The sequence below is a fragment of the Astatotilapia calliptera genome, chromosome 6 (genome assembly GCF_900246225.1).
Source record: "Astatotilapia calliptera chromosome 6, fAstCal1.2, whole genome shotgun sequence".
NCBI classification, from domain to species: Eukaryota; Metazoa; Chordata; class Actinopteri; order Cichliformes; family Cichlidae; genus Astatotilapia; species Astatotilapia calliptera.
The window spans coordinates 20,992,290-21,005,472 of NC_039307.1; the positions used below are offsets into that span (position 1 = coordinate 20,992,290).

Here is a 13,183-nt window from a genome sequence, read left to right on the forward strand (position 1 = left end):
CGAACAACCAGTAATAGGTGTGTTAATCAGCATCAGACACCAACCTGTCAACCTATTTTCAAGGAAAAAAAATGGCTAGATGAGTCAAATAATGTGTTACTTGTGTAACAGACTGACCACTTGAGAAAAATGAATGCTATCTTTAAAGAGGCTTTGAAGCATGGCCGATGCTTCCTCACAGATGGTCTGCTGCCTGCTGAAGAGACGTTCAAAGCCTGGGTTCAGTAACTGAAAGGTTAATTTATCTTGTACTATGGAAACATGACAGCTTATAGACAAATAAGTAAAGACTTTCAATACTCAGTCCTAGTAACAAATATTATTTTGTCTCTTAGTAATGGCCCCTCATTGTGTGTGGCATGCCTTTCTGTGTGAGTGAGGTAGTCAGAGTTGTTAAGCAAGCCACTGGCATGTGGCTCTTGCACAACAAACCCAAGCAGTCCACCAGGCCTGTTCCAACCCCACCGCCAACCTCTCATCCCCACCCCCCTCCAGCACTGCAGCTGCAGTGTGTGTATGAGTGTGTGTGTGTTTGTGTGGATGTGCGAGTGTGTGTGACCACCCATGGTTTGTGCTGGCCAAGGATTAGGGGGCTCAGGCAAACCCAAACTTTTTTCTCAGCCACTTAACGCGAATGGCTAAATCGGTGCAGATGGCTTATGCCCAGGTAAGCTTGAGTCTCCAGCACTAGATGCTTAAGGTGTGTGTCTGACAGAGGAAAGAGAAATGCATCTGACTGTGTGTGCGTGCTTTCCTAGGAACATTGGAGATGTTATCTGGAGCTCACTGTATTTTGACTGGCATTCATGTGCTCTTTTTGCCCTGCATTTACAAAGGAATTTATTCAGAGCCCAAGACTCCATGTGTGCAGGGAAACGTGGGAAACAATTTCATTTAACCTTCTCCTTTCCAGAAAAGCCCCCCTCCCACACACACAGTTATCCACCCCACACATTTTCTCCTTTCTCCCCTGCATCCCCTTCCCTCATTTTAATAGTCTCCATATGTCACACTTAGAATGTGTCAACAGGAAGTGATGCGATGACTTGGTTTAATGATCCACTGGAACATTTCTTGTAGAAAAAGTATAGTAGCGTCCAGATGTTGGATTTAACAGTGACCTCGCAAAACGAGGTGATGCTTGAAAATGTCTCTGTGACGTTTACTGTGATCTTTTAATGCAGTAAAAAGCTCAAGTAAAACCTACAGCACGAATGGGTGCACTTTCAGTCTTTAGCTGTGTGACGAGGTTAATGATTTCACCGTACAACCTGTGCACTTACTCACATTCACACACATGCACGAGACTGCCAGCTGAGACTTTGTTCCCTCGCCCAACCTTGAGTCATGAGTTATGTTCTGTACGTGCTGATGTCCACTGAAAGGGAGTAAGAGAGGGTGAGATGTGCACAAACGCAGACAGCCCCATACATCTGACTCTGTTTACACACGTAAGCCAAAGCAACGGACTTCTGGTTTCAGGCGCTGTTGTGGAAGGGTTTAGTGGTGGAGCGTAAACTGTGAACTGTTCAGTGGCCCTTGGATTCCATCACCAGACAAGACAATAACTCTTCACTTGTCCGACCAGGACCGTTTTTCTCCCAAAAGGAAAATGTTTTATTTTTCTCTCTTTGAATAATGCCATTGCTTTACCTCATATGAGTAAAGCATTAAGGAAACCACTTTATGCATCTTAAGGGACAATAATCCTTTTCATGCTTGTTGTATGACCAAGCCTAATGAGAGCAGCAGAACCAGAGCAAGCAGGTGCCAAAAAGAATCTGAGCTGAAAATGTGCAAAGTGAGAAATATGATTTTAAAAGTTTTAATTTTTACGAATAAAGAAACCGATAAGGTGCTATGAAAGCAGGCAGTCTAATGTATATGTTTTGACAAGTAGAACAAATAACCACACCTTAGGCATATGTTTGAACATGCAGAGCATATACTGATGCAGCTCTTTTCCCTCCATTTTTTGGTTCTTTCAAAACAGAATGGTTGGCACCAGATCGAGGCATACGCACAATCATATCTAAAACTAATTAATCACTCTGTAAGCCTAGTTATTGCTTTTTGGATTGTACTCTAAAGTAGCTCCACAAAGGGCAATGTGAAAAAAGTGGGATAAAAAGTTCGGAAACCACTGATTAAGCCACACAAACTAGTTTTATAATTTTAGTTTTACATCTCTACAGTGTCACTACGCTCATTAAGGCACTAAATGTGTCACCTGCTTCTTCTCACCAGGTCACATTTGTGGGTTATGGACCAGAGTTAATAGGGATAAGCTAAGATCCCAACTGCAACAACAATGCTGCCCACAGGATTAGGTGCTGACATTTTTAAGGACAAAGCTGAGAGTAGGTTAACAAGGGGGATTAGAATATCCTCTGCACAAGATTATGGTGGCCCTGTGCTGTGGCAAAAACAGCTACTCGATCGCGGGGGTCACGGTTTTGTAACATCTACTTTAGGTTTAACCATTCGCTTTTCAGGGCACTACATCCAGTCAAAGAAGGTCACTCAAGTCTCTTCTCTTGCATGACCTAACTGTAAACCCCTCACCTGTACAACTTCAAATGCCACAAGCACATCTAGCTATAAACACAAAACACCAGTGGGCTGCATTCCTTCCTTAAGATATTAAGGAAAGCTGAAGAATTGAGCAAGAGGTTCAAGTATCTCTTGACTGAGGTAATCTAACTTCAAGGCAAATACGGATGGAAAACAAAAAAATGCAAACACACGCTTGACTTAAACATCCCAATTAAAACCTCAAACCGCACGCCCCAGTGAGTGTATCTTGAATTGCACCTGGTTTTACAGTGGGTTCATGTGTGCGTCTGTGTTCCTGAGACGCTGTTTATTTGTTCTGTGATTTACTGCACTTCATTATCTGTGTATCTGTAGGGGTATTTCCAGATGCCTGCATTTTACAGTCATCCTCATGATTTAGTGTCAACAAGTACCATCATCTTGCAAATATTTGCTACACGTTCTGCAGTGTCCTCTATGAAATCGATTCACGCTTCAATTCACTGACTCAGTGCGTTCCACGATACCAATAGTGAAGCGATTTTTTAAATGTAATTATGGATGAAAAAGTATGATTCATTTAAGTAAAAAAAAAAAAAAAAGCAGCGATATCCATATGGAGGCAGTAAATCGCATTGATGATTGGGCTGGTGTGATTTGGGGGCGGTGCCACGACATGTTATTATAAAAACAGAGAGTTGCCGTTGAGCTGAGTGTGTAAACACTAAGAATCATGTGATATTTGACATTCATGACACTGCTGAAACAGAGCACTCCTTCTGTTAAAGAGTTAAACACATCAAATGCGTCAGGCTCATGTATGTGGACAATACCAATATCTCTAAAATACACCATGTGTTGTGCTTTCTATTAGAGTTTCACTTGTGATTATATTAATATGATATTATGGGGTGGCTGCAGCTCAGGAGATAGAGCAGGTCATCTACTAATCGTAAGGTTGGTGGTTTGATGCCTGGCTACTCCAGTCTGCAAAATGTCCTTGGGTAAGATCCTAACCCCAAGTTGATTTGTGATGGATAGTGAACATTGGATAGAAAGCACTTATGTTTCTGTAAGAATTAATCCTTTAGTTTGTATAATATCTTTAATCAAAATTATATTTTTAATGCTAAAATATCAATCATTGCTGTTGAATTGGGGGGCGGGGCTGGACCAGCTACCATAGGGCAAGAGGCAGGGTCCACCCTGGACAGGAGGCCAGTCTCTTTCAGGACTAACACATAGAGACAGACCATTCACACTCACATTCACACCTATGGATAATTTAGAATTACCAACTAACCTAACCCCCGTAATTCCATGTCTTTGGACTGTAGGAGGAAGCCAGAGTGTTTACCCAGAGAGAACCCACGCAAACACGGGGAGAACATGCAGACTCCTCACTGAAAGGCATCTTGCCAGGACCTTCTTGCTGTGAGGCAACAGTGCTAATCGCCGTGCCACCATGCTGCCCCGTTTTACAAAAGAGCAGAAAAAAATAGTTACACACAGTTAATATATTTTGATTACAATGCCAAATTACAGTTGTTTACTTAAAAATAGAATTTTAGTGGTTGAATGTTATGCACAATTCCTTTCTTACTGAGTCCAAGGTGCTGGCTCAAATTTGGATATAAACGAGTTCAGATTGATAAATGATAAATAATGATACATTTTTATGAGTTTTAAATATGTTTTCGACAGTTGCTTTCTTGTTTTTGTGACAGGTAGTCTAATACATTTATTGAGCACTGAATCAATTCCCTTGGAGTACTTTATGCACTGCCTTTAGCCTTGATTCAACAGGAATTTCCTTATGGGGCATGAGGAGAAATTCATTTTCCACATCCTGTTCCAAACATAAGCCTTTTCTTTTTTCTTACCCTCTTTTTGGAAACCACAGCAGGTCCCTGTTTGTCTCCTTGTTACAGCTGTGCTCAGCAGAGAAGTGACCTTGAGGACAATGACACTACACAAAGCTGCTAGCATGGCCATGGCCAGAGCCACTGCTGGCAGCCCTTGACAGACTGAATGGTGACTGGTTTCATAGCTCCCTGACTCATTATGGCCTACTACAGCCTTTAAGCCAATACGTGGGTGGAATGTAGGCAAACATAATTATGCCTGTTGCCCATTGTGTCGACTATTGACCACAGACAGGAGTGGGAGAGAGTGGGAGTAAATGTAAAGATAAATAAAAGGCAGTGAAAGTAGCAAAATACTCAGACTTTTATCTGCCTGGGACGCGGAGAAGGTGTGGTCTGGATGTAGGATGTTTGGGGACTGCGAGGCTGCCAAACCGGAACATGGAGGAAGGACAGAGCAGAGATCTGCCAGTGACCTTAGCACGCAAACCACAGCACTTCTATTGTCCACCAGACAGATAAAGAGCCATGTTCATACATAACCTACTGACAGGGAGTAGAGTCTTTCCGTCATTCTGAAATAGAAATATCTCTCAATCAATCATCCCTCCCAGAAAAAAACAAAACAATCCCATGAACCCAGATATGGAAACTTTTACTTTCTAAATTCACTGGCAGTGAAACCAGAGGTAAAATTGAATACTGTTGCTATGGAGATAGAATACAGATCCAAACATACGGTCAAAGGTCACCGCTCCATGGAATGTTCACCGAAGACGGATGAGAGGTGGTGCCCGCCAGCACCTTCCCTGTCATCGTGTGCATGACATGGGAAACACCCCTGTGCTAAATTTAATGGGCAGTTATGCGATTTGTTCAGCAGCTTCTGTGTTACATGCCTTACTCATGGGAACTGTCGCTGCCCAAGGTGACTGATATGTTGTTTCCGACTAAAAAATTAAAAGGCAGGTGGATAAGGGTCAGCAGGCTCCGCCTGCCTCTGTGACTTGGCACATCCTTTGCAGCGGCAGAGCCCTAAAAATAGTCTCATAACAAATACTTCTTGCACTGCGGATGGTGCAGTAATGTCACAACAGAGTGCTTATCTACTCTAATTTTGGACAAATAAATACTCATTTTTATACTAGGATTGTATTAGTTGAAAATTATTACACCTGTTTACTGGTTTAAGATGGTCAAGCATGAATAATTTTATACTTTTTACTGTTCTAGTCCTTTATAATGTAAAATGAATGCTCTTGTGACTTTTAGAAAACAGTTGATGAAACCAACTTGTAATGTAATCAGTGCATAATCATCAAACCAAAAAACAAAAATAATCATTATTTACAGCCATGAATACAATATACATTTGAATCAGTGTACCCACTAGTCTATAAACCAAATAAAACCCACCTGTTGCAACACAATAATGCAAGCTAACCAACAGTTCAAGACACCTGCCACACTAAGCAAGTAATATAAACCTGCCAACAAAAACACTCAGAGTAAAGAATAGCAGTTCCAGCATAAGAACAAACACCTGCTGCAGCACAACATCCGCTAAGTGTTCGGCTCACATTCTATGCAAGAATAACAGCCACCTGCTGGAGGCTAACAATACCCACCGTCTAAACTTGCAAGGAGCCAAGAATGCATTCGCATGAACCCAATACCTTATCCACAGCAGCAAAGGAATGATACTGCGCATGCCAAGTGAATGTCCACTCATCACAAACAGATACAACCCCATATCACCTTTAGCGTGGTTACGTAAAGGTCGGGACAGCATGAGACAGTGCTTCAGTAGATGCGGTGTGTTTACACCCGAGTGTTGCACTGTGTTTATGGAGGTGTCATGGGGATAGTGTCAGCACAAACACCAGACACATCTTGCATAATCCAGCTGAAGAAATGGAAGGAATGTTAATGCAAAAATGATAAACACTTTACTTTTAGCACATCCTGCACAAACATACACACGCAGAAACGCATGCATGTCAGCGATGAGAGTGTCACTCTTTTTCACCACAGCTTTCCTGATGCTTTGATGTACATGTGGGAATCACAGAGAATTCAGAAAGAATTAGAACTGCAGTTAGACAGTTATTTCAAATCATACTATGCCCATATTTTACTTTCTCAGATGGTCCAGACTGTGCTCTAATTGCTTCAGCTTGGCTCCTCTCTCTTGTAAATTACAAAAGCGTGCATGGTAGCGTTTTACCTTCAGTCAGGCTGCGCTCACCCCCCGGTTTGCTAAAGAGATATGTTGTTTGCTCTGTCCTGTGTAAACTTGCAAATACCTTCCTGACTGATGTCAAGAGATGCTCACGGCAACATGTACAAATGTTGGTGAAAAAGCGATGCAGAAAAGGGCGAGAGATTTCCTAATAGGGTTATTTTTTTCCCTTTTAATTTTACAGCAGGCCTATCTGAGATTTTGGTTGTTTCAACATTTTTGTAGTGAGACAATACAAGGCTTGTTTTATGGGTATGACCTGATTGTTTGGATATGTCAATTTACTGTGTATGGGGCAACTAAAGTACAGGTACCTCCTAACTGTATATAATTCAGAGGCTTTTCAATAAATCCTATTATTCTATTGTAATGCTTAGATATTGGCGACAGTGTGTCAGAGGGGTGGTAATTAAACCTGATTACGATTTAGATGCCTTTTGTGATGATGCATTTGTACTTCTGGCAATTCAGTCAACACATGTACAATCTATAAAAGCTGTCATTAGTACAGAATAAAAGTTAATACTAGGAATTAGGATTAAGCTATTTCCTATTATAACCTGAGATTACACCCACACAAAAGAAAAATAAATCTTAGACAGTTGCCTCGTACTGCCTTTCCTGTAATCTCTATTTAGAGTTGCATGTGTGTTCATGTCTACAGGTAAGTGACAAGACTGTTGATAGTAGAAGGTTGTTTTGCAGTCTGAATTTATATTAGAGCAAACACTGGTTGCATGTCCTGGTAAGGAGTGGAAAAGTAACATCTCAAGTGCAATCTCAAAACTACCAGTTAACCAAAGTTATTATACGTAACTAAAGATAAAATAACAATTAAAACTATCCATCCATCCATCCATCCATTCATTCTCTTCCACTTATCCTTATTAGGGGCATCGAGAGGCTGGAGCACTATGCTAGCTACAATGGGCCCACCCTGGACGGGTCGCCAGAATATTGCAAGTCTAACACAGAGAGACAGGCAACCATTCACATCTATGGGCAATTTAGAATCATAAATTTACCTACCCATATTAACTTCATGTCTTTGGACTGTGGGAGGAAGACAAAGTACTCAGAGAGAACCCACGAAAACATGAGGAGAACATGCAAACTCCACACAGAGAGGCCCTGGCCAGGTGGTGGATTCAAACTTGCAGTGAGGTGACATTGCTAACTACCGTGCCTCCATGCTGCCCCACAGTTAAAACCAGTTTTTACTAAATAAAATAAAAATAAAATGTTAGCCAAAGTTGTTAGCCAAAGAGTAAGCACTTATAATCCTTCGTTTTAAAAAATATCGTAACCAAGATTTACAAAACAGGCTTTATTTTTTATCTACTATGACTCAAAATGTGTCTAAGGCCATAAACCCAACAGGAAAGTGTTCCCAAAGGTCAAATCAGAAATCTGTTTATCTATACACTTCTTTAATACTTGAAGTCTTTTTGCAGCCACAGCCATCACCATCTGGTGGCCCTGAGATAGAATGCAGGTTTAACCCTTCTTCACTGGCTTCATTTTTCCACCCAGAAGCTTTGTTCATCTTTGATAAAGTCTACAGACCTGACAAATACCAACAACCTGTCAGTGTTAAAAAAATGAGTCTAAGCTGAACTGAAGCATTTAAAATAAATAAAAATAATCAAACAGTCTTGGCACAGATATCTGCTGGCTATATCAGAACCCCTGTCCTCTCCAGAGGCTGAACCCACCAGAAATAGCCAATAGGTTGCCAGATTGCCTTTCCTGTTTTCTTTTAGGAAAGGCCAGTGGATTTGTATTGTGTAGGTAAAAAGATTAAGTGGGTGTCACAACATTTTATGTCTGAAAGGACCCCTGCAACTATGAACTACTGAGATCCCCTTCACCAAGTCTTCATCTCTTTGGCCTCAATCAATCACTCCACAGGGCCACCACTGTAAAAGGCCTTCTATTAGGCACAGTGAAAGCTGTGTTTACCCAAGCCTAGTGAGTTACCTTGGGTTACTGTAGGAATGGAGGTTGTGGAAACTGCTGGCTACAGACATAATAAATCACACATCACTGAGGATGTTGATATGTACCCTTTAAATGAACCAAGAACTGTTCTTATGTTTTTTGACGGCAGGGAAGATAAACAGCACACAGCAATGTCAACTGTGGCATTGCAACAGATAAATCGTGAAATTAATATATATATATATTTTAAAGTAACTCAGACACTTCTGTAAGGTTACAAAGTTATACTCTATGTCATTTTAACCAGTTTTGACATAGAAAGGCTTGCTTGAATGTAGGCAATGGCTATGCAAGGCTGACAAAATCATTAAGTGAGCATGCAAGGGTTTTAGACACACGTCTCACTCGAAGCGTGTCCCCCACTGCTCCCTCTTGCCCTGGCTTTTCACCTCCCAGACCCCCCCTTCTGACCCTTTTGATGGGGTGAAGGGATCTAGATCTTTGGAACCAGCCAATTAGAGAGTTTTAACGTCTGCTTTGCTAAGCCCTGAGAGCTGAGGGACATTCCTACAATTGGAAGATTGAGTATGTGTGTCTGTGTGGTCCAGATATTACTAGTGTTGTGGGGACCTAAATCTGTTTACTCAGTAAGATTATGGACCAATTTGGAGTGGAGGTCATAGTTACATCATTCTGGTGGCAGTAAAGTAAAGGAAAACCAGTGAAAGCCCCAGAATAGGAAAACATGTCTCTTTTTTTGCTGCTGTTCATCAAAAAATATTGAATGTATTTTTCTAGTATGATATGATAGAAGTGGACCTCTGAATGGAGACAGATTGTGACACAGGTCTAGTTTCTGTGCAAGTCTTACCCAGACTAATGCAAACTAAGGTTTTGTTGCACGGCCTATAAATATTAAATGGCATGTATAGAGTAAGAGGAAAAAGTTGTACACTTGGTGTGCGTGTGTGAACTGGGAGCCTAACTGAGTGTCCAACTCAGTGATTCTCAAAGATCAGGTTGCAACACTGTTATGTGTGTGAATGTGTGTGTGAATGGGTGGATGACTGGTTGTGTAAAGCGCTTTGGGGTCCTTAGGGACTAGTAAAGCACTATACAAATACAGGCCATTTACCATGTTTTATCTATAGAGTTGCAACCAATCTCCAGCCACTTGATTGGAAAGACAGTAAGTGCACTCAGTTTGGCAACCTTTACTTTTTTTTTGCTAAATGTTAAAACCTAGAGCCTTCACGGGTGTTCACCGGATGAAGCAGGTGACCAATATACTGTTAGGCTATTCCAGAGGTCCAGGTTCAAATATGCCCGGGGACATTTACTGTGTGTCCTCCCCTCCTCTCTTTCCAAAGCTTCCTGCCCACTATCAGACCATTATCTCATCATACATCTCAGTGGAAGCAAAAAAAAAGTCTTCACACCCAAGCAAAAAGATAACCCAAGACCCTTCCTCTTTGCCAAATACTTGCATTGGGTATTTCTCCACCATGCCATTCTGTTTCACACCTGCAGAGGATGTTAACTGCATCAGGTCTTTATGTCTTGAATTACATGCCTGAGATTGGGATTCTTAGTAGCTGTCTCATCTATTCTAGCACCACTGAGTAACTTAACCACTATACCACTTTAGTCATATGATAGGCATATTTGTGTCCTTGACATTTTACAATGAAACACCCGTGTCAGCTCATGTCTTGCGAAATAGGCCTCAGGACTAAAATCTGGCATCAGGGGCCCAGTTTAGCCAGTTTTTCGGAAGTTAAGAGTAGTGCCTGATTTGTAGTGTGCTGTTGTGGCTATAGAGGCACAAGCAGGTTATCGACTTATTGCCCAAGTATCATCGAGCAGATCACCAGACTGTAAGCTGATCGAGATCAGGCGGGCGCCTTCTGTGGCAGCTCCATTACAACTGGCATGTGAACGGGTGACTCACATTGTAAAGTGATTAGTTCGAACACTTAAGCTAAACGCGAAGACTATTTCCTGTTACAGTTTTTTTTTTTGGGCATACTGTGAAAGAAAAAAACTATTTTATGTTAGAAATGTACCTTTTTATATGCAGGATATTCTTTATATTTCATTAACATTTATTTGATCTTTCACCTTGAAAAATTAGGTGTTTTATTGTCACTGCTTTTTAAGTTTAAATGTTAATGTCAGTTTATTTTTTGCTGTTTTTGTCTATTCTATTTTCTGGCTTTTTAGTCCTTTTTTAAAAATATTTTCATATTTTAACTGCCCACGTGTTTTAGTCATGTCAGTGACATTTTGCCAGAAAATGTGATCAGTCAGTTGGAATCTGGAACATTGTTTTGATTTCTATATACATTCGGGTGCTGACTTACCCCACTCTTAGGCTTTGCTCCAAGGGCTTGTGGAGATCCTGAAGACAAAGCAGCAGCAGTAGCAGCAACAACAGCAGCATGTGGATGCGTGGGTGGTTGTGACGTTGCTGAAGAGGATCCTAAATCAAACTCCTGCACAAGTAAAAAAACAAACAATATAGTTCACTGAGAACGCCGAACTGCTGCACAGTTTCAAATATAGAAAAAACTGCTGTCACATCCAGCTAGATAACTCAGTTGTGCGGGTACCGGGTGATGCCGTCGATGGAAGGTGGCTGTGCTGTCCATGGAGGAAGTAGCACTGAGGGCATTCTCAATTTCCTGATCTAGCTGGTCCAACTTCATCAGCAGCAGCACCATCGAGTCCAAGCGAGCATGCCCACGCTGAGACAGATCAGTGGAGAACAGTCAAACTCACAAAACTATTAAGACCAGCATTAAATGTGCCGAAATCAATTTGTTCCACTTCTCTAAGGAAACTTTTTTCTCCAGTGTCATCTGTGATCTCTGACCAGATGATCAGGACGAGAACAGAAACATGAAATATATATGTGAAACGTAATTAGAAATGTGACCGGAAAAGCAAAAAGTCAGTACTATACAGTAAGATCAGAACTATTCACAGAGTCGGTGACTTTGTTTTAAAGGCTTATAACTTTTAAGCATGATTTAAAGTACAAAATATATCTAATTGTTCCTTTGTTCTTTGTCCCTCTATGTTCCCCAGCAACCTTCCACTTCAGCCAATTAAAATAGCTGATTTACACATTGTGGCCATTTAATGGCTATCTCTTTTGTTTCGCCTCTGTCATTACTTTAACACTCCACTTATTTGCCCTTTAATATGCTGTGCTAATTTATCCATCTTAGGGCTGTGATAACAAGTCTCATACTGACCTCAGGTGGTTTGACTTGTGCAAGACAAGCAGACCGACATGCTACAATCCAGCATTGCATCACACTCCACCTACCACTCTGTCCTCTGCTAACCTTAAGCTCTATGTTGTTTTCATGCAATTTGAGCAGGAGTAAAACGTGTAATATCCTTTTCTTCACTGCTTAAAGCAGTATGTTTTCATTTCCCTCTGCCTGTCTTATCTTGGCACCGGGTGTGGCTCCCTGCCTGAGCTTTACCCTTGAGAAGAACCCGAGGAAATTTCATGGCTGGCCCATTACCCGCAAACAAACCTTGTTACAATCCCCGCTAACAGATGCTGTTAAACTCTTAATGAGAGTGAGCTCATGGCACACACACAGCCACTGTGACTGTATGCTTACGCAAAGCTACAAAAACTAGTGGATGTGAGGCTGGCTTTCATGCCTGGTTTGTCTCTACATGCAGTGCCTTGAAGAGGAATCTTTGGGTTATGCACTTTTTACAGATCATAAATGTGTCTGCTGAAATGGTCAGCATGGTTTAATCATAAATGTGCTAATAGAGTCAGGATACTAAAGGTAGCCTCATCCCTGCGTCTGGCTTCCAGCTCCAACCCTAATAATGTCTTATGACTGCTTCTACATTTATTTTCCAGTTAGTGCCCAATTTGGCTGTCAAAGTCAGATCCTATCGGTTTGCTGAGAGCGCAAATAGACATGCCGTGTGTGTCGGGGAAATGCGCTTCACACTGATGCATTCACTGACATTTCTAGCTCGTGGCAGCGCGCAGCTCGTGGCAGCACGCAGCTCGTGGCAGAGCGCAGCGCTACGGTCCCATCTTCTTGGCAAAGTATCACAATGAAACATTGTACCGTTGTAAAACAATGACATCTTTACGAGGCCTCGCTGAATGAACAAAAGCATCTGGCTCGGGATGGCAAAAACAACCACAAAACGGCAGAGTGAAAAACAAGTGCAAGCGTAAACTTCAGTTGCCTCGGAGGCAACGTTTTTAGGGGCATTCTGGTGGTTTGGGTGTTCTCAGAAGGTTTCTTTGCTGTCTTTCCCATGTTTGAGGTTTCTGTCACATTCCACTTAACTTCCTGTTTTTTGAGATGGGAGATGTTTCCCACACTGTTTGAACTCTTAGATCCCTCCTTCCCCTTAACGTGTTCTTTTTTCAAGACCCCTCAGTCGCCTGTCTTACAGCCAGTCTGCATCCCATTTCTCAGACCTCTGCATTGAGTGGGCTCTCTTAATTAATACAGACAAAGAGGCCAAAAAGGAAAAGAGAGAGCACTGAGGGTGATGCTGCCAAGTTGTCTGCTGACTGTTGAGCCAGTTTGGCCTTGGGGTCAGG

General features: G+C 41.7%; 2 protein-coding genes across 3 annotated transcripts in view; both read right to left on the bottom strand.

Moving 5' to 3' along the window:
- The window catches only part of LOC113024198 (MAP/microtubule affinity-regulating kinase 4-like), a 597,794-nt gene that overhangs the window by 258,334 nt on the left and 326,277 nt on the right, over positions 1–13,183 (bottom strand). The gene's annotated exons all lie outside the window — the stretch shown is intronic.
- Positions 1–13,183, bottom strand: part of LOC113024199 (uncharacterized) — a 37,656-nt gene that overhangs the window by 9,774 nt on the left and 14,699 nt on the right. For both annotated transcript variants that reach the window (XM_026171072.1, XM_026171071.1), the window contains exons 3-4: positions 11,196–11,330; positions 10,947–11,078 (exon numbers count right to left, since the gene is read on the bottom strand). In XM_026171072.1, coding sequence (XP_026026857.1) covers positions 10,947–11,078; positions 11,196–11,330 — 267 coding nt within the window. The remainder of the gene's footprint in view (positions 1–10,946; positions 11,079–11,195; positions 11,331–13,183) is intronic.